Source organism: Daktulosphaira vitifoliae, unplaced genomic scaffold, assembly GCF_025091365.1.
Source record: "Daktulosphaira vitifoliae isolate Bord-2020 unplaced genomic scaffold, ASM2509136v1 Scaffold_3, whole genome shotgun sequence".
Classification (NCBI taxonomy): domain Eukaryota; kingdom Metazoa; phylum Arthropoda; class Insecta; order Hemiptera; family Phylloxeridae; genus Daktulosphaira; species Daktulosphaira vitifoliae.
Window position 1 is genome coordinate 11,180,259 of NW_026099574.1, and position 21,031 is coordinate 11,201,289.

A 21,031-nucleotide genomic window follows, 5' to 3' on the forward strand; every position below is an offset into this window, starting at 1 on the left:
ATAAAGTACATTACATTAGCTTTAATTTAAAATATATATAAAAGTGTCAGACTTTCCGGAACACTTTCAAAATTTAAGTTGAAAAAGTTGTCATTTTGAATCCCCCCTGTAGGCAGGTAAAAAGTCAGATTTATAAAAAAATTATACCAAATGATAGGTTAAGACATCATGCATCTACAAAAAAAAGAATTATATTGATCCATAGATCTCTCAAAAAGTTATAGCATTATAAAGTTAAAAATATAAAAAAGAATTTTTTTACAAAAATCGTATTTTTTTTATTAAGTTTAATGTCTGTTTTCACCATGAAGATAAAATAAAGTCCGAAATTTTTTTTTACCATTATAAAGTATATTACATTAGCTTTAATTTAAGATATATATAAAAGTGTCAGACCTTCCGGAACACTTTCAAAAGTTAAGTTGAAAAAGTTCTACTTTCTATATGCATTTTTATGTTTTGAATCCCCCCTGTATTTAGGGAAATGGTCCGATTTAAAAAAACAGTATGTCGAATGAAAGATCTATATAAATACTACTTCTCATAAAAAAATTGTAATGATTCATACATTTTTCAAAAAGTTATAGCATAATAAAGTTAAAAATGGAAAATACAAAATCGAAAATTTTCACACAAAAATAGCATTCGGTAGCCATTTTCACCATGAAGATAAGATAAAGTCCGAAATTTTTTTTTTTCATGATAAAGCATATTACATTAGCTTTAATTTAAGATATATATAAAAGTGTCAGACCTTCCGGAACATTTTCAAAATTTAAGTTAAAAAAATTAATTTTTTGTGAAAAAGTTTTCATTTTAAATCCCCCCTTGTGGGCAGGTTAAGGGTTAAATTTATGAAAAAAATATACCAAATGAAAGGTAATGATATTATTCATCTATATAAAAAAGAATTATATTGATATGTTTATTTTTGAAAAAGTTATGGCACTTTTAAGTAAAAAAAATTGAAAAAATTTCGAAAATTAGCTATTTTTAAATTCATAATTTTTTTGGAGGTTACCCCCATTTACGGGGAACGAGGGAATTTTTTTCAATTTTTGAGGGTAATGTCTTCGACTAGATACAATTTGTGATCTTTTGACGTATCGTTGAAAGAAATCCGTTCGGTGAGAGCTTAGAAAAAGTGGTAACAGACACAAAAAAAAAAAAAATAAAAAAAAAATAAACGCATCTTAGTAAAACCAATACCTTCTCAGTTTCGCTTCGAAGCTAAAAATTTTCCTTTAAAAATTTGTAAAAAGTAAAACTTTAAAAATATTTTTTGTAATTAATTTTTTTTATTATTGCAGTTGATCTAAATCTATTCAAGTATAAATTTTCTTCAATTTTATCAGACCATCAAAAAGTTATGGTGTAAGTTAATTTTTTAAATAAAATTTTACCTACGAAGGATAGTCTTTAGTTATAGACGAAGAGAATTTTTCTATGAACTTTTGTAGTCTCACCTACAGATATAAATGATTTTTTAAATAATTGCCTACATATTTTTTGATAAAAAAAATAAAATAAGCGTATTATAATATACAAAATAGTGATCTTCTAGGAAAAATCAACGATTCCTTTTTTTTAATGGATTTATCAAAAAAGTTATAGGAAATTAATATATAAAAATTATTTATAACGACAATTTATATCTTGTGTTTTATTTTGCTAATGTTCTTTTACAAGTTATATGCAAATGACCAAAAAATTACCCTTATTCTCCAACTTTAAACTTCGAATTAGAATGTGTTAAAATTATATGATAGACCTGATATTTAATGGAATCAAGGTTTCTTTGTTGAAAATAAATGATTACGCAGCGGTTAAATATTAATCACAACATATTTTTAATTAATATTGATAATAATTAATATTAGGATTGGAGTACATCAAAGTGATACGATAAGTTATCGTAAGGAGTTAAGTTTACATGTCGGATCACGTCACCTGGCATAGCGCGACCTGTTAGAAGAGGAAACACAGCTATGTCGCTATTACCATCTAGTGGTAAAGCAAGAAGTGCGATACAACTGCGTCATACTCCCCCCTCAGTCCGACTGGTCAGCTAACACCTCGAGCCTAGGGGCGCTGGTCTTTTAGCCCTTCCTCCAACTAATGGAAGTCCGGAACCATAATTTGTGGGGCATTCAAGACTTAGACTTCTAACTCATCCTCCATTTCATCCAGTTGTACGAAGTCAATATGCAGGACTTCGTAATGGACCCCCTCGGTCTTCTTCGACAAACACTACTGGAAGACTTTATTGTTGGTTCCCGGTTTCGTTGAGATGAGTCTTACTCCCTTCTTCATGTGGTTTCTCCATGACGTGGGTCGCCGGGGCTGGTGAAATTGCTGATGGTTCAGACCTTAGCGGCACTCACGACCTTTGCGTCTCGCACGCTGTAACAGTGTTTTTGATGGGTCTGCTCCAGATACTCATGAGCCTGTTGCTTTGGTTAGCCAACGGGGGGGGGGGGCTGTGTGTTGTGATCGTACAGTTTTCGATTCTCTCTGTTTTCGGTTGTGGCCATTTCCGGTATGTTGCCCTCAATCCGTCAAACCTCTGTCAAATGCTGTCCAGAGGAACGATTGACTCTGCAGCTGCTACATTTCGGCTCGTCGCACCCGATCCACGGTCTTATTCTTCGGCGTACTACCGAAAGGCTCTCCTATAAAACCAGCTACCTGGCGCATTAGTCTGCGCACCTACTGAAACATAAGCGCTGCTGTTTCGGCTGCAAGTTGACAATATGGACGGGCTTTCCCTTGCAACTGGTTGCCGGTCATTCTGTAACAGATAATGATTGTTAGGATTACCTCCTGAGGCGTCATGATTCATGGCAGTCTCATGCAGCTTCAACTGACGCTTTCCTTTAGTCATAATCAGTCCCTCGCATAATTTTTTGCTAGTTGCACGGAGTCCAGACACTTAGGGACAAGCCGGTGTGAAATTTTTTATCCGCACTTGATAAGGGATGTGCGCAGTTGGGTTCCAATCCCCTTCCTCAAAGCATGTACGGTGATTTTCACGGGACGAATTATGAATAGCGTTATTTTTACCGAAAGATGACCCGAAAGAGGATTGCTTTCCCCCTCAGGAAATTTTAAATTCCCACTGAAGACACCGGAGTTCTAGGTTATTACACTAGAGTTGATGCATTCCTTTGGTTTGTTCGGGGAAAATTGTTTATTTTTTTAAATCCTTTCGGTAAAATTCTTAATTTGACCTGTTATTTCTACTTGTTTCGGGTTGTTATTCCGTAAGTCCGATTGTTTACTTGAAGAAATAATGTCCAGTAGCTAACCGTCGAGGGCTTTAGCTTCTTATCCAAAGACCCGAATCTTCCACAGATTTGTTCGGCAAACTGTTCTCGGAGAAAGCTGCTTGTGTTTCTTGATCAGGACGTTTTGCATTACTCTCCAGTATTTCCGAACTTCTCTTTTTACCATACGTTTCTTCCGTTTCTCCGTATTTGATTGCGGTGAACTGCATATTTTTGCATTTCGCATAACGCGCTGATTACGTGACGGGCCTGTAGATTTGCCTAATATATATGCTAGACCGATTCATGTCTCCCATAATCACCCAGCGTAGTGCGACCTGTTGAACGAGGAGAGGCAACTGTGTCGTAGTCACCATTCAGTGATAAACCCGGAAGTACGATGCGACTGCGTCACATTTTTTTTGGTTTATTTTTACATGTATTTGAAATGATTTAGGAGGTAAAACTAAATAATTTTTTTAAAAATTCACATCAAATCATCCAGGTTGCGCAACTATTTAAAATTTTTTAGAAATTGCATACATGAATTACCTAGTTATAAATGAAAAAAGTATTTTAAATAAAAATAACAAAATGTCAAAATTTTGAAATCGCAAAATACTGTTATTTCGTAAAAATTCCGTCGAAATCATTGTATTTATACTTACAACTTGAAATCTCAATACGTTTTCATTAAAATGTCTTCAACATTTTCAATAATCAAAAATAGAACTCTTTAATTTTTAATTGACTTTTTAAGTAATTTTTACTTTGGCCTTTTTTTTTTAGTAAAATAAGTTAAAAAAAACTTAAAATTTCTAGAATAACGAATTTTAGGCATTTTTATCTCAACTATTCTCTGTTTTAACAAATTTGAATCATACAATATTTTTACACTTGTTGACTTACTACTTTATCAAATCGAAGTTATTTATCTTTAGATGTGCTATTTCTTTTATTTAGTTCTTCTTTTTTGGCATACTACTAGATAAGTTTCCTCTTTATAAGGCTATGTAGATTGTCTTTATAGATACTCGCATATGTTAGCAATATTTTCATGCCTCTGACATAATAATTCTTTTTCATCAAATTGAAAATCATTAATATTGTTCAAACAATCTGAAATAGAATGAATGCTAATATGGTAAGTTTTTGAATGACGCTTTTATTGTAGATATGACCCTATTGAACAGTTCATTATTAAAAAAAAAAGTAATATGTAAAAATAAAGAATTTTGAAATTAACAATAGTAAACACGGTGTATTAAATTCAAAATGCTAAATGATACAAATTAAACATTATAACATACTTTACATTGTAATTCATAATTACGAGTTAAAACTATAATTGTTGAAAATTTTAGACTTTATAATGAACAAGAGGTATAATTTACTATCTGAAACATAAATATAATGATTTTTATGAAATACTGATATTCGTGATTTCATTTTTTTGTCAAAACATAAATCTATTTTCACCTATATATTTTTTTTATCATGTACTAGGAAAAACAGGTATAAAATTAAAAATACAAATTGTCATAGTCGTAAACCATTCTGGGTGATTTGATATAGATTTTTTCAATTCTGAAAAACTTTGGTGTCTCTCCCTCCGACATTATTCACATATATGTAAAAATTAACTAAAAAAAAACCAAATCAAATCAAGAATTATATGTAACTAAAAATAAAATTCTGAAACTTATTATATCACCAGTAATCGAGTGGTTTATGTATCACAGATTATTCTGTATAATATATACAGGGTGAAAATCTTTCAAACCATAGTAATGTATGGGCGAGTATCATGGTAAAGTGTAAAATAAGACCTCGTTTTTTTTTTTTTTTTTTCCAAAATTGGAGAAATTTTGGAGTAACTCCCCCGAATTTCTCTAATATTAAAAATAAATCATACCACAATATTCCCCGCAAAATTTTCATACAAATTGAGTGGTCACTCGATTTTTTGTAACTTTTGCGCCCTCCCCTGAACTTTGGGCTCAAAGTTGGAAAAAAATTTCACAATAGTGTGACCCATCAATTTGTATTGAAATTTCACTGGGAGTCCTGTGATGTAGTTTATTTTTAGTATAAACGATTAAATAACAAGAAAAACCAAAAAAACCTACAAATAATGTGATATTTTTTTTAATTTCATGAGTTTATTTCGTCTTTTATTATTTATTCAAACCGATTATAATTTTTATCATTGAAACTGTTATAAAATTATAAATTTTTTTCTTTTTAGGTCGGGGAAATAAAACAATTATAATATTGAAATGAATATTTTTAACTTTATTACAATAGGATAATTAGAAATAATTATTTTAATGTAATCGGCACACTACTCTTTTCCGAAATTAATCAATAATGAGAATATGGTACATCACTGAGCTTGTTAATGTTTATTTAAATGTTCGAAAAATACTGTTCACTATTGAATAGTCACTTATTAAGTTGCACATAATATTAGATAACCTATAAAATATAGCTTCTTTTTTTGTGCAATAAAAATGCATAAATATTACATTATTTGTAGGTTTTTTTGGTTTTTTTTGTTATTTAATCGTTTATACTAAAAATAAACTACATCACAGGACTCCCAGTGAAATTTCCATACAAAGTGATGGGTCACACTATTGTGAAATTTTTTTCCAACTTTGAGCCCAAAGTTCAGGAGAGGTCGCAAAAGTTACAAAAAATCGAGTGACCACTCAATTTGTATGAGAATTTTGCGGGGAATATTGTGGTATGATTTATTTTTAATATTAGAAAAATTCGGTTATTCCAAAATTTCTCCAATTTTGGAAAAAAAAAAAAAAAAAAAAAACCAGGTCCTATTTTACACTTTACCAGGATACTCGCCCGCCCATACATTACTATGGTTCGAAAGATTTACACCCTGTATATACAAAGTAAATTCTTAACTACTCTTCATGAAATATCTTTGAAAATATTTGAGCTAATCATTATTTTATTTTTTTAACAATAATGATACATTGTTAGGCTGGTTTTCACGAAAAATTAATTTTTTACAACTAGCCTCTTTTACATTAAACTCGTATCAACTTTCAATTTTTATGTGACTACCTCAATTTTGTTTTATATCACCATATTAATTAATTAAAAAAAAATGTGTTTCTTAAAAAATATTTTTAATTTATATGATTTTAAATGAGTTACAACTGTTTAAACTTTAGAGCAAAAAAAATGTATTTATTTATAGAAGACGGCATTTGATTAAGTTGTAAATTCATAAGTGCACTTATTCATTACAAAATATTTGGGTGTGAGGTAAACATCTTCATATCGAAAAACACAACCACTATAAGGAGTTTTGATAATTATCAGGATCAAATTTTGATATTTTAGTAATATTATTTTCAATCTCTAGCATTTTAAATTAAATTTTACTATATTTGTATATAATGAAAATTATATTTTTAAATCTATATTTAAAATATTTGATATTAATTCATAATAATTTATTGTGATTATTATAAATTTTAGACATAAGAATGAATTTTACAATATTTCAAAATCTATTGTTCTTTTACAAATAGCGGTTTGTTCAGTTACTTTAAATACAATTTCGTGTTTGTGTATATTGGTAACTATTGTTTTTGTTTTATTATAAATAATTAACGCACTAATATTTTATTAAATTTATAGGCGTATGTTCAGAATATTCCTTCTCTATCATATCTAACAATTAAAAATATAGTGGCTATAACTATGATAATAATTCAATTATACTCATACTGTGTTCTTTTTGGAAAAATCGATCAACAAGTTAGACATTTTAAGTTACATTAATATTACCACAGAATAAAATTATCAACCGACCCTGTGTTAATAAGAATAATTGATATACATATAAATAAAAGTAGATATCTATCCTACTTTTATTATTATTTTTTTTTTAATATAATGAATTACCTTTATTAATAAAAATATTTTGCTTGCTTAAATTATTTTTATTTAACACATTTTTTGTAATGATTATACTAAATAATATAAAAGTAAAATTTTGTGGACGAAAAATAAAATTTATTACAATCACAAAATAAATCTAAGTTATTAGTGTTATTTTTTAGAGATGGTTATTATAATATATTGTAATAAAAGAAAATAATGCGATTTCAGACATCATCAATGAACTTTGCTTACTATAGTTGTAACTGGACATCAAAGGATACTCATTTCAAGAAGTTATTGTTGTTAGCAATGATAACTAGCAGTGCCAATCAAGTAAAGATGAAAGTTACGCCATTAAAAAAAGTCAATTTAGAAATGTTTTTAAACGTATGTATTACAAGTAGAAAAATTCTCTACATTGAATTATACATTTGTAAATAATTTTAAAAGTTATAAAATGAATAAACCATTGCATACACTGTAAATAATCGCAATTAATAATGATATTGAAAAATAGTATTAATAATAATAGTTTGAAAAAATATTATAACTATTTTTCTTGATATATAATTTTTTTATTTATTTTTTACTGAAAATAAAAAATGTCCTGAATGTAAAAATATTGATTTATTTAGTATAATTATGCTTAATTGATCAATAAAAGGTTTAATTTATACATTTTCTAATTTTTATTGATAACATACAAACAAATTTAACAGTATCAATTTAGTTATATAGCATATTTAACAAATTAAAAAAAAAACGTGTGAAAAACAAGTATTTTTATTAATTTATATTTTAAAAAATAATTAAATCTGATAATTTATATAAGGTTTCAAATTATAGAATATTAATAATATTTCTATTTTATTTTCAGACCATTAACACATCATATTCAATTATCTCATTATTTATTCAAAAAAATCATAAAAAAATGACGTAATTTTACGATGGATTTTTTTTTACTGTCAATAAATATATATTTTATTGGTAATCACGTACATGGATGAAAACAATTAAAATCATTTATAAAAATATTTATAGGTTATCTTAACCTGAAGTGTAGATTATTAATATTGAGTAAAATCATTTAAAAAAGAATAAAAATAGTGAACAAATAAAACAAAGCAAATGCCCATCGAAGTTGAACAAATTTATTTATATATTACAGTTCTGTATCATAAAATTTGTAATCGCATTTATAATTAACAGGGTATTTTTATATGTAGTTTAAAAACTCATTTTTTACTAGTTTGAAATAATATAAAAAGTTAGAAGTAATAGTTCTAGTCTAATTGAAAATTTGAAAACGACGCGAAAAGTTGATTTAGAATAGTATATTTTGATTCTAATGAAAGTTCCTTGTAGACCAGTGCATTTATTTATAGTAACAAACAGTTTTTATTGAAAATATTGCATCAAGTCCTTAAAATATTTATACACGTAAAAGTAAAGAAATATACAACTACTTCATTATTTTTAAAATATCTCCGTATAAATTACAATATTAAATTATTGAATATCAATTTCATACTAATTTTAATAACTATAATTAGTATTTATTCATATATTATATTTTTAAATCAAAGAACTACTAATCAGGATGTGATTAAGGAAATAGGAGTTGATGTTGCTTTTGTAATCATACACCAACTTCTTAGAATTAAACACTATCTATAGATTTGGATCGAAGCGTTTTTATGATAGTGATTTTAACTCACTGTGCCATTGTGTTTTCATTTTATTGGTTTTGTTTGAATGAACATAACATAGATGTTTCTGAGCAAAAGCAATTAAAGTGCTTATCAATTTCAAATATTTCTGAAGTATAATAAATAAATTAGTTATACATTAATATAAAAAAAAGTCCATTACAGCTATGTAATAATCTATTCTAATTGTTGAATTATAGAAAACGATTAAAGAGATAATCAATTTTACTAAAAATATTAGCACACCTTTCATTGCAGCTTAATTGAAAAAATGTTTTCAGCTAAAAGTATATAAACTATACATATTGTACAAACAATATTAAACTTTGACATTTTCTAATTAAATATGACTAAAATGATTTATCAAAAATGTGTACAATGTATAATTAAGAAAAAATTTAAGCTATTTTTAAAAATGAACTAATAAAAACTAAAATTAACAAAAATAATATTCCCATTTAATAATTTACTAATAAAAGTATACTCAAAGCAGTTTTTTCTAAAACTTTTATGGTAGCTGTGTAATTTTTTCTCAAATTTATTTTAAAGAAGTAAAATTACATAATTAATATTAACATGCCGACAATTCTAAATACAAAAGTATATTTCTTATATTTTTTTGTGTTTTTAAAAATTGTAGCCACTACAGAATCGAAGACAGCATTAATAAATAACTTGTTAAGAATTTCTAAATGGAAAAATATAAAGGACATTGATTTTATTAAAATGCAAGGACGCACATATGAACTTGACAAAATAGTCGGGATAGATATTACAAGTAAAAACTACAAAACACAAATACGATGTGCTACTATATTATTAGGATGTTCGTATGGAAACATTTTAAAAATAATTTTCAAAATGATACTTTACTTCCAAAATTATTGTATCACATTAATAAATGAAAAAGACGAAAATTCCAAAACGACTAATTGCACCATAGAGTTACTGAATACTATATCTACTAGCTTAATTCCGTTAGTAAATCTGATGAAAGGAGCTTTAGATTCTATGGACAATTTACATTTTGTTCCTTGGAAATGCGGTAAAAGGAAAAACTATATATTGAATAAAGTGATAATAGCCATACAAAATGAAAAATTCTTAAATTCTTTAAATTACTCATCATCTTTACTAGCTAATACAAACATTATAACTGATAAATTAAAAATGCTAAGTCATTTTTTTATAGAAAGATGCATGGAATTAAATGCTGATATGAAGTTTTGTCAATTAAAAAATAACATTAATTATACTTCATTTTATCATAAACTTAATTATGAATATAATATACTAATAACTAATAGAAAAGAAGAAAATCTAAATCTAAAGTTCTATAATTTTTTAAAAATAAAAATCGAAAGTTTAGCTCAATGGACAATAAAAAACAGATATGAAGATTTAGGTTTTCAATGCGATTATAACACTTACGAGACTTTTATATTACCACATACAGAACAGATGGACCCCAGTTACGTATATTTATTTTACTAATTAAAAATAAGTTTTATTTATTCATAATTCCCTTCCATAACCACGTTTCTCGATGTATTAGGTTTTTTCAGAAAAAAGAATATAATAAATCAATTTTTAGCTAACAATGAAAATAGGCTATTTCAAGAAAATAAATGGACATTTTATAATTCAAAAAAACACTTAAAATATATTAGCTTTGATGTGAAGCAATAAAGTTATTGGTTTCATTTTAATGTGTTTTTTTATATGACTACTATTTTTTTTTAATGTTAACACCTTTTTTTAGTTCTTACAGAATCTATTTTATTTAATGATATGTTAATAGATATTTTTTTTCTCTTTTTTTTTATTTAATACTTACCCACATAGGCCATTGGGTAAACAATTACAATTTTGGTATTTTACAATTTAGGGTTTTAAACTTTATGTATTTTACAATTTATTACTATTATTTAATACATGAATTATTGCGATATATTTAAGGATATTTGTATTTTATATTTTATATTTTGTTTTGCAATTCAGACATTCTTATAAATTTTAGATTGGCTTCAATTGCTTTAGTTTCTAGTCCAAGAATCTCTGAAAGACGTTCTGGTAATCCAACCCGTCTTCTACTTTCTATGAAATTGATGCATTCTGGCATTTTGTGTTTAATTGTAAGTCGTGTATTACAGGATTCACAGGTTGGAGGATCTTTTTTAGACATAAGATAACTATGGGTAATATGTAAGTGACCTATTCTGAATCTTGTTAATATTACTTCCAATTTTCTTGGTAACTCTAGTGATAAAGGCCAGGGTATCACATTTTGTTTTATCTCGTGTAATTTTGTGTTGGTTGAATTCCAGTGCTCTTACCATTTTATTGTACATTCCGATTAAATTAACGAGTATAAGTCTTGTTTTGTAATAAGTTGAACTGTTATTGCTGATGGGTATGTTATTGCGTTCTTTGCTGTTTGATCTGCTAGTTCATTTTCTTTAATATTTTAATGACCTGGGATCCAGCATAATTGAATATCATATCCATTTTCTTTGGTATATTGAAGGGCATTTTGTACTTTGACATTTATATCATTCGTGTCGCATGTATTTTCAATGTTATTTATTGCACTAAGAGAGTGTGGAAAAATAGTTGCTTTAGGTATTTTTGATTCTATTATTAAGTTAATGACTTGAAGTATTGCAAATGATTCTGCTGTAAAGATTGAACATGTACTAGGGAGTTTGTATGATTTTTGTTAGTTAAATCTTTTTTATCTAATTCTAGTTCTGTAAGGCTTAGAATCATCAGCAAGCAACTATGAGGTAGCGTAGAAAACTTTGATTAGTCGATTTAATAACAAAAAAATTCGGCTGCAAACACATGTAAAAGCTATTTATGACGCTGAGGTGTTAAGTTTTGAATCAGCGGTAAAATTTCATCGATATAGTTAGTAACTATGTAAATACGCTAGGTGTTAGGCTACAAACCCTATGATCGGGGACCTTTATTAACGCATAATCTAATGATTAAACTGGATAAAATGACTTTGCGTGCATGGGAATTAAGTGCAAATAAAGATGAGGTAGCATCACCAAATGAGTTGATGTTATTTTTGGAAGAACCGTTCACAATGTTAGAATCTATAAAGAAATCAAAAACGCTTAATAATCGTTAAGCAACATCAAATGGGGAAAAGTATTATTCAATGTCATGCACTGTTGCAGATAAAACTATCAAATGTTTTATTTGTGAATTTTCACATACAATTTACCGATGTCCAACTTTCTTGACTTTATCCTTGCAAGAGCGTATTGAAAAGGTAAAACTTTGAAATATTTGTTTGAGCCAACACGCAGATAAAAAGTATACAGCTAAAAATTGTATTAGATGCGCTCGACCTCATAATTCGTTATTATATTTCCCACCACGTACCACAACACAGATAAGTAATGAAAACATATAAACTGACGAAAATAATAGTATTAAACAAAATGAACCGGTTGCTACCACCAGTGCGCACAGTTCGGTATTAACGATATGTGATCAAATAGTTTTAGGAACTGCTGTAGTAAACATAAGTGACGAGAATAATTTAATGTAGCCGTGTAGAGCATTACTTGATTCTGGTAACCAAAGTAATTTTATTAGCGAGCGAATAGTACAAGAAATGGGTTTAAAAAGAAAATGCATATCGCATAGAATATTTGGAATTGGACAAACAATGAAAAATATAAGTAGTTCAATTCAAATAATTGTAAAATCTAGGGTAAATAATTATATGTTATGTATCACTTGTCTAGTGATTCTCAGAATTATCGGTAATCTTCCCATGAAATATATAAGCAAAAGATTCAAAATTCCTGAACACGTAGTGATGGCAGATTCGGACTTTCAAAAAGCAAGCCGTGTAGATCTGTTATTAGGAACCGAAAATTTCTATCAAATTATCAGTCAGGAGAAAATTTAATTAGAGGCAAACGATCCTATTTTACAGGATACGAAATTCGGTTGGGTAATATCAGGTCAAGTGCCTAGTGACATTAATGAAGTTAAAACATAATAATACAAATGATTTAATATTATTAAATATATAAAATTTTTGTTAGAATACGCAAGCTTAGAACATAAGATGGAGGTAATTGATGAAAAGGAACAGGACAAGTCATTATGTTGTTATTTACCTCATCACGTGGTGTACAATGAAAATAGCACTAATACCAAAATTAGGATGGTATTCGATGCATCGGGTGTAAGTTTAAAATATTGTCTATTAAAAGGACCAACTATTCAAGATGAATTAATATACATATTTTAGCCAGGTTTCGCACACATAATTTTGTTTTAATTAGTGAAATTGTAAAAATGTACCACTAGATTAGAGTCACAGTAGAGGATAAAAGGATCAACAAATATTATGCGTGAAAATCCAGAAGATCCCGTTTGGACATTTAAATTAGAAACCATAACGTATGGTACTTTACCAGCTAGTTTTTTAGCTACTGCTTGTCTGAAAAGGTTAGCTGATGAAGAAAAAATAAATTATCCCAAGGTATATGAAGTACTTGGTCGTGATTTTTACAGGGATGATTTACTTACAGGAACGCAATCGAGAGAAGAAACTGTTAATTTACAAGGTGAACTTATTGCTTTATTGAAAAAAGCTGTAATGGAGTTGTCAAAATGGGAGTCTAACATACCTGATCTATTAGTTATTATTGAGGTGGACATAATGCCCATGCACTCAGACCTGTTGGTCCATTTTGCGCATACCTGATTTATTAAGTGGTAGTAATGATCATATGAAGGTAAAATTAAAGGAAACAGAAGATCTATTAAGTTCAGATTCAAAGTTAAATAGGGTTTTAGGTATATTATGGGAAGCCCAAAGTAATGTCATTAAATATAATGTGTTAAAGGTGTTCAAACAGTGACTATTATTGCAAATTCAGAATTTCCGTTATTAACGTAATGTTCTTCATTAAATAAAATATTGCGTATTACGGCATATTTTTTACGATATGGGGATCGTATAAAAAAGGATTAAAATAGTGGGTAAAAGTGGATTACTTAGAATGGGCGGAAGATTAAAAAATGCGGCGTCATTAGAGACCTTTCAAAAACATCCATTGATTGTACCAACCGGCTAAGAGGGCGTTTACTAAATTGTTACTGTGTAAAATGAGCATGAAAAGTTATGTCACAGCGGTCCATAAGGCAAAGATATTGGTCATTAAATGCAAGGAATACAATTAGAGGAATTATATACAATTGTCTGCGTTGTTTTTAACAACGACCTGCCAAGCGATAGAGTTGAACTGTCTCGAGCTTTTAAGATAAGCGGAGTAGATTTCTGGAGTCCAGTGATGTTAAAGAGTAGTTTAAGAAAAAATGCACCTTTAAGAAGGGCTTATGTTAGTGTGTTTGTGTGTTTTTCAATTAAGGCTGTGCATATTGAGTTGGTAAATGGATTCAGTACGCAGGAATTTATACAAGCATTACAGAGGTTTGTGGCTAAGAGAGGAAAAATTAGTGTGATATACTTAGATAATGGCACAAACTTTCATGGTACAGATCGCCAGTTAGAAAGTGTATGAGTTATTTCATTCAAAATCTCGTAAAAAGAAGTTATTTGAGCATTTTACAAATTAACGTATTAAATGGAAGTTTATACCTCCGCGAGCTTCACATTTTGGGGGGTTAGGGAGTCTACTGTTGAAAGCATGAAAGGGTTCATAATAAGAATACTGGGCGAATCGCATTTAACGTTCGACGAAATTTGCACCATGCTTATACTCGCTGAGGCTTGTCTGATCACACGTCCTCTCACTCCTTTGTCGTCTCGTCCAACCGACTTGACTGTGTTAACTCCTGGTCATTTTTTTAATTGGTGAAGCATTGACTACAATACCAGAGAAAAACGTAAGTGATACTCTGTCAAATCGATTATACCGTTGGCGTAGAGTAAATAAGTTTTCTCAGCAAATATGGAAACGCTGGAGTAGCGAATATCTTTCACAACTTCAAACTTGCTACAAGTAGGCAAAAGAGAAGGGACCTAAACTGTCAGTGGATTCCATCGTCTTAATAAAAGAATAAAATCTCAGTCTCTAGTTTGGCGATTGAGCCGAGTATTAAGTTTTATATGTGGTAAAGATGACATGATCCACACAGCAAGGGTAAAAACGCCTTTGGTGAATACTTACGAGCAATTTAAAAATTAAGTCCATTGCCGAATGAAGTCGATTGATTTATTAAAATTTATGTTTGTCAATTTAAATGTTTTTGTAGTATGTTAATTATTTTAACATGTTTTTTTTTTTAATTTGTATTGTGTTTTATATATATATATATTTTGCTTTGTTAGATAAACTTTATATTGATTTTGATTAATCAAAGTGGGCGGCTTGTTTGATATTGAGAAAAAACAGAAGATACTTTTGTTATAAAATAGGTAGGGGGTGGTGCAACATAGGTTTTGTATTATAAGTTAGTCGTAAACCAGATATCGAATGATAAGTCCGGCGCAACTAAAGTTTTATTCAGATATGAAATATAAGATATATCCTAAAAAAAATACAGTCTACATTAAAAACAAAAAATAAAGTGTTCTTGTCAAAAATAAAATACCATAAGCTACCGGCCAATGATAATTCATAGATTGAAATTCATTTAATAATTTTTAATTGTTAATATTTCTAGAGAGTAATAACACTTCATTAGAAAATTTAACTTATACATTACCACATGAAAATTTCGAAGAAGGTACATATTTATTTTGCTATATGTCAATTAATAGATTGAATTCATTAACAGATTTTTAATTGATAATATTTATAGAGAGGAATGAAACTTCTTTGGAAAATTTAACTCATGCATTACCACATGAAAATTATGAAGAAGGTACATATTTAGTTTGTAATATAACAATTCATAGACTGAATTCATTAAATGATTTTTAATTGTTAATATTTCTAGACAGTAATAAAACTTCATTGGAAAATTTAGCTCATACATTATTAGATGAAAATTATGAAGAAGGTACATATTTATTTTGTAATATAACAATTCATAGATTGAATTCATTAATCATTTTTAATTGTTAATATTTCTAGAAAGTACTAATACATCGTTGGAAAATTTAACACATACATTACCACATGAAAATTTCGAAAAAGGTACATATTTATTTTGCTATATGACAATTAATAGAATGAATTCATTAAATGATTTTTAATGGTTAATATTTCTAGACAGTAATAAAACTTCTTTGGAAAATTTAGCCCATACATTATTACATGAAAATTTTAAAGAAGGTACATATTTATTTTGTATTATGACAATTCATGAATTGAAATTCATTAATCATTTTTAATTGTTAATGTTTCTAGAAATTAATAGAACTTCGTGGGAAAAATTAGCTCATACATTATTGCATGTTAATTATGAAGAAGGTACATATTTATTTTATAATATAACAATTCATAGATTGAATTCATTAATAGATTTTTTTGTTAATATTTCTAGAGAGTAATAACACTTCATTAGAAAATTTAACTCATACATTACCACATGAAAATTTCGAAGAAGGTACATATTTATTTTATAATATGACAATTCATAGATTGAATTCATTAATAGATTTTTAATTGATAATATTTATAGAGAGGAATGAAACTTCTTTGGAAAATTTAACTCATTCATTACCACATGAAAGTTTAGAAGGAGGTATATATTTATTTTGTAATATGACAATTCATGATTGAAATTCATTTATACTTTGAGATGTTATGATAACTGAAATATTTATTATTATTTGAATTTAATTTAAAAATTGAAAGATTACTAGTATAATTAATTCTTATATTTAATATTATTGTAAGGTAATTCGTGAACATTATATTAAATTCAATATAATTAATAAAATAATGAAAGGAGATTTAAATGCATATGGAAAAAATATATATTTTCCATAGATAAATAACATACAAAATATTTCACAATTTCATACTAGGTCAATAAATTATTATCGTCCAGTCATTTTAAAAATGATATCATCTCCTTATTTATAAGCTAGTTAAATACATATGTTGCCATTTTAAAAACTAAAATAAGTTATAAGGGATAATTTTAAAAAGTTATTAATAGTTGATAAATCAAGATATAAATGTAAAATTCAAAAATTTTGTTTTTAATATTGTATTTATTTTGGAAGTAACGTTTTATGATAATCTTTTTGTAAATATTAAAAAAAATGATTAACGAGTATGTTTTTAACCTTTGTGTAGTTCATAATCATTAATATTTTTTAATATTTATATCAATTATAAACTATTAACTTGAATCTTAACTATTAATCATTTTATGTTTAAAAATGGAATATTTATCAGTAAGAGTCGAGTTTCAAAATAGTAAACCTTTACTTGATTTTAATATTATAAATATTTAAATACCCGTGTCATAAATAATGTAATAAAAAATTAATTTAATAAAAGCTGCCACTTTTATTAAAAATAAATATCACTCAATATGATTTATAAGTAATTTAAATAATTATTTTTAAGTTGACGCAATGAAATCAAATTTAGATGACAATTTATTAGTCAACATTCCTAAAAAGATGAGAAAATTCAACACGTACCTTTAAATTCATTTTTACGTATGTAAGTTATCACAACTAAATATAATTATTAAATTTTTCAAATAAAATATATTATCGATTTATATTAAAAGTATTGTTTATGTAAAATACCTCATTAATTATGTTTTTTTTTAACATTTTTGAATATTATTAGTTTTTACCTTATACCACTTATACGGTTTAAATTAAAATAAAATATTATGAGATCTAAAAAAAATGAAAGTATAATAAATTATTTTTATTATTATGTGGTGTTTACATCCAAAAAAAGTTCATTCATATTCAGAAGGATATTATCTGTTTGATTCATCCGTGTGCAAACAAATTACAATATGAAACATATCTGACACGGCACCGCACCTGCTTCAGGCGGACGCTCTCACTCGTGTCTCTCGATATCAGTGATCCACCTATTAATATGACAATCTGTGGTCATCGTGCACTTCCTTGTCCTTGACACCGTGACAAGGCCACTGCCGACTGTGAATTACTGTTATGGGTTCTGACGATCACCTTAACTTTATACAACGTTTCGACGTCTGTTGCCTCGACCTTTCCGACGCTTTATACTGTTAATTTAAAACATTCATTTTACTGGTACTCTTGGCGTACGAATGAGCTGTGTCATAAGTGTATTCATTTTTCTTGTTATTTAAATTGGTAGTCCGAACTATGTATAAATATATTTCGTTATTGTTTGTGACTTCTCATTTGATGCGTAAATTGATTGTGTCGGTTACATTATTGGTAAAACTCTATTTCCTCCTAGAACGTTCATGCCTTCAACTATCGTATTATTTGGATACGCGCCATATCATAAAACAGATTTTGTCTTATATTCTTGTGGATCTGAGCCATTTTTCATGGAAAACCATTCAAAATGTAAACATTGAAATTCTTCCATTTGAAAATAGATTAATATTAAGGGCTAATTTTCTAAGCTACCAGAGCCTAATCTATGTTTAAATTTCGAACGTCTATCTTAAAAGTAAAAAGAGATACGTAAAAATTGATAAAAACGGCTACGAAATTTTTATTTCGTACATGTTTATAAAATCTAACATAAAAAACTGAATTAATTTTTAGCTAAATACTAGCTTAGTATTCATCTAAAAATTATGTTGAAAATGGGAGAAAGAGAATTTAAAGAAAAATAAATGGATAACGTCCAATTTATATTTTATGCCTCAATAAAACAATATACTAGTTAAGAGCAAAGTTTCTCATATGAGTAAAATTGAAGTTTACGTTTTAAAAAGATAGAGCTAACTTGTCACAATGTAGATTTTACTATTTTGACATTCAAAAGCAATAATTTTAATGGAATATATGATATTATTAATATTCTCTAATGTAAAAACTGTAAGCATTTCTTATGTACATAATTTAATTTTATCTTAGTTGAAAAGAATAATGTAATATTATCTTATTGAACTGTAATTTAGTATTATTTTATTTGTTTACGAATTTCGACAATTTTTTTTTAATTTTGATGATTATTTTTGTTGGGGTGTTTTCTATCCATGTATGTTGACGCATTTATATGCTAATAAATAAGAAAAAATATCAAATATAATTATAAAAAAATAAAAATAACAAATAATTTAATTTATATTCACTGGATGAAAATTTAATATTTGACTGTAGTAGAAATTTTCTTTCAAATGGTTAATATGTTAAGTAAAAAGATTATTACAAGTATATAGTTTAATTTTTTAACTGCGTATACCAATGGGTAAAAATACTTTGTTTTTTGTCTCGCGTACTTTTTTCATAAGAACCATCTAAAATACGGTTATTTCCCGACCGTACTCTTCGTCCCGTTTAAGTATAAAAATTCTTATGATTCTAAAAAATAATTTATAGCTGATAAATAAATATTAAATGTAACTAAACGAAATCAAAATTGTTTTCCAATTAAGTATTTATTTTGTAATCGAGTGGTCTATGATAAACCTATTACCCTTGTAGCGACCATGGAACGATCGAGAATCTTCGTGACAGATAGGCAACACAAAATGTTCTCGATCGCGCCCATAAAAGAATATTCTAGAACACTACACACTATAAAACGGCGCGACATCAATCAATCTCGACCAATTAGTCACTAGTCAGTTCGCCACAAGTACACAGTTAGTACACGTAATGCGTGCGTATATTGTAAATATTCTAAAAGTGTTTAAATAATAAACTGTCTGTCATTTTTGTCTTTTTTTACGTATATCGGTGTTTTTATTTATTGTTTAATAAATACGCGAAACACCAAACCCTAATATGATTTTTAATAAAAATAAAATTAATATTTAAAAAATATTTTTATTTATTAAAAATATAATTTGACATCAAAAATAAATTAAAATCAAAATTGTATAATCAACGGTAAATCAATATAAGCTAAACATCAATCAATTACAATTTTTACAAAAAAATATTAAATAATTATATTACTCAGTGGCGGCTCGTGGTTTGGATGACGGGACGATCGCACCCCCACTAAAATTAATTAAAAGAAGAGAATTAATTTTATATTCTTAATTCTACATTTTTATTAAAAATGCAAATTTTTAATCGTAAAAGAGTTATAATACATTTGTCGTTAGCTAACATTAAAGTAAAATATTAGTATATTACTATATTGGTAATTTATATTTAGAATTACTGCGTGTATGCACGTCGTTATCTTCGGTTGTTATAATAGTATAATCGCTATTATTATTTTCATTTCTATTTCCTACCTTTAAAATAATGAAATATATATTGTGTTTTATTTATTTAATTATTTTTTTTAATTAATTTTTTTTTTTGTGTTTTACTACTTTTTCTCAGCTCTCACCGAACCTATTCCTTTCGGCAATACGTCAAAAGATCACAGATCGTATTTAGTCAAAGACAATACCTCAAAAATTGAAAAAAATTTGGGAAATCTCCAAAAAAATTACAAATTTAAAAAAAGCTAATTTTTAACATTATTTTAGTTTTAGATTCGATGCAAAACTGAGAAGGTATTAATTTTACCATGATGTTTTTATTATTTTTTTTTGTGTCTGACACTGTTTTGTGTCTGAGCTGTTTTTCTCAGCTCTCAATAGACCGATTTTTCTCAACGATACTTCAAAAGATCACAAATCGTATACAGTTGAAGACGTTTTCCATAAAAAGAGAAAAATTTTGCTCTCGTTCCACGTAAATAGTGAAAATCCACCATGATGAAAATGGTTATCATATTCAAAAATATTCTATTTTTGTGTTAAAATTCTTGGTATTGTCTTGAAATTTATTTTAATTTACCTTGTAATGAAGTACACTGATTTTCATGAATATTATATAAAAGTAATTGACATAAAATAATATCATTTTGTATATTTTTTTATTAATCTGACCCTTTACCTGCCTACAGGGGGGATTCAAAATGACAACTTTTTCACAATAAATTAACTTTTTCAACTTAATTTTTGAAAATGTTCCGGAAATACTGATGCTTTTATGTATATATATATTAAATTAAAGATTATGTAATATACTTTAGTACGGAA

At 27.3% G+C, this 21,031-nt stretch overlaps 2 protein-coding genes and 1 long non-coding RNA gene across 9 annotated transcripts in view; 2 read left to right on the forward strand and 1 right to left on the reverse strand.

The window, feature by feature from the left end:
* The window catches only part of LOC126900985 (uncharacterized), a 9,740-nt gene extending 2,214 nt beyond the window's left edge, over nt 1-7,526 (reverse strand). The window contains exons 1-4 of the long non-coding RNA XR_007702941.1: nt 7,437-7,526; nt 4,746-4,909; nt 4,577-4,663; nt 4,176-4,385 (exon numbers count right to left, since the gene is read on the reverse strand). This is a non-coding gene — a long non-coding RNA (uncharacterized LOC126900985). The remainder of the gene's footprint in view (nt 1-4,175; nt 4,386-4,576; nt 4,664-4,745; nt 4,910-7,436) is intronic.
* LOC126900972 (uncharacterized) overlaps nt 1-8,600 on the forward strand; it is an 11,622-nt gene extending 3,022 nt beyond the window's left edge. Inside the window, exons 3-7 of the mRNA XM_050677049.1 lie at nt 1,311-1,374; nt 6,777-6,876; nt 6,939-7,058; nt 7,413-7,571; nt 8,062-8,600. Coding sequence (XP_050533006.1) covers nt 1,311-1,374; nt 6,777-6,876; nt 6,939-7,058; nt 7,413-7,571; nt 8,062-8,127 — 509 coding nt within the window. The 3' untranslated portion in view covers nt 8,128-8,600. The remainder of the gene's footprint in view (nt 1-1,310; nt 1,375-6,776; nt 6,877-6,938; nt 7,059-7,412; nt 7,572-8,061) is intronic.
* Nucleotides 8,601-9,397: 797 nt separating this feature from the next.
* Nucleotides 9,398-20,831, forward strand: LOC126900969 (uncharacterized). Of its 7 annotated transcripts, XM_050677017.1 has the most exons (11): nt 9,398-10,367; nt 15,560-15,622; nt 15,698-15,760; nt 15,836-15,898; nt 15,973-16,035; nt 16,111-16,173; nt 16,249-16,311; nt 16,385-16,447; nt 16,523-16,585; nt 17,422-17,520; nt 20,325-20,831. In XM_050677017.1, the coding sequence occupies exons 1-10, from the start codon at nt 9,473-9,475 to the stop codon at nt 17,502-17,504; spliced, it is 1,482 nt and encodes a 493-aa protein (XP_050532974.1). In that variant the 5' UTR covers nt 9,398-9,472; the 3' UTR covers nt 17,505-17,520; nt 20,325-20,831. The 7 variants fall into 7 exon arrangements, with proteins under 7 accessions (XP_050532974.1, XP_050532973.1, XP_050532977.1 ...); XM_050677016.1 differs by lacking the exon at nt 20,325-20,831 and having other exon boundaries at nt 17,422-17,682; XM_050677020.1 differs by lacking the exons at nt 15,836-15,898; nt 20,325-20,831 and having other exon boundaries at nt 17,422-17,682.
* Nucleotides 20,832-21,031: the final 200 nt, after the last annotated feature.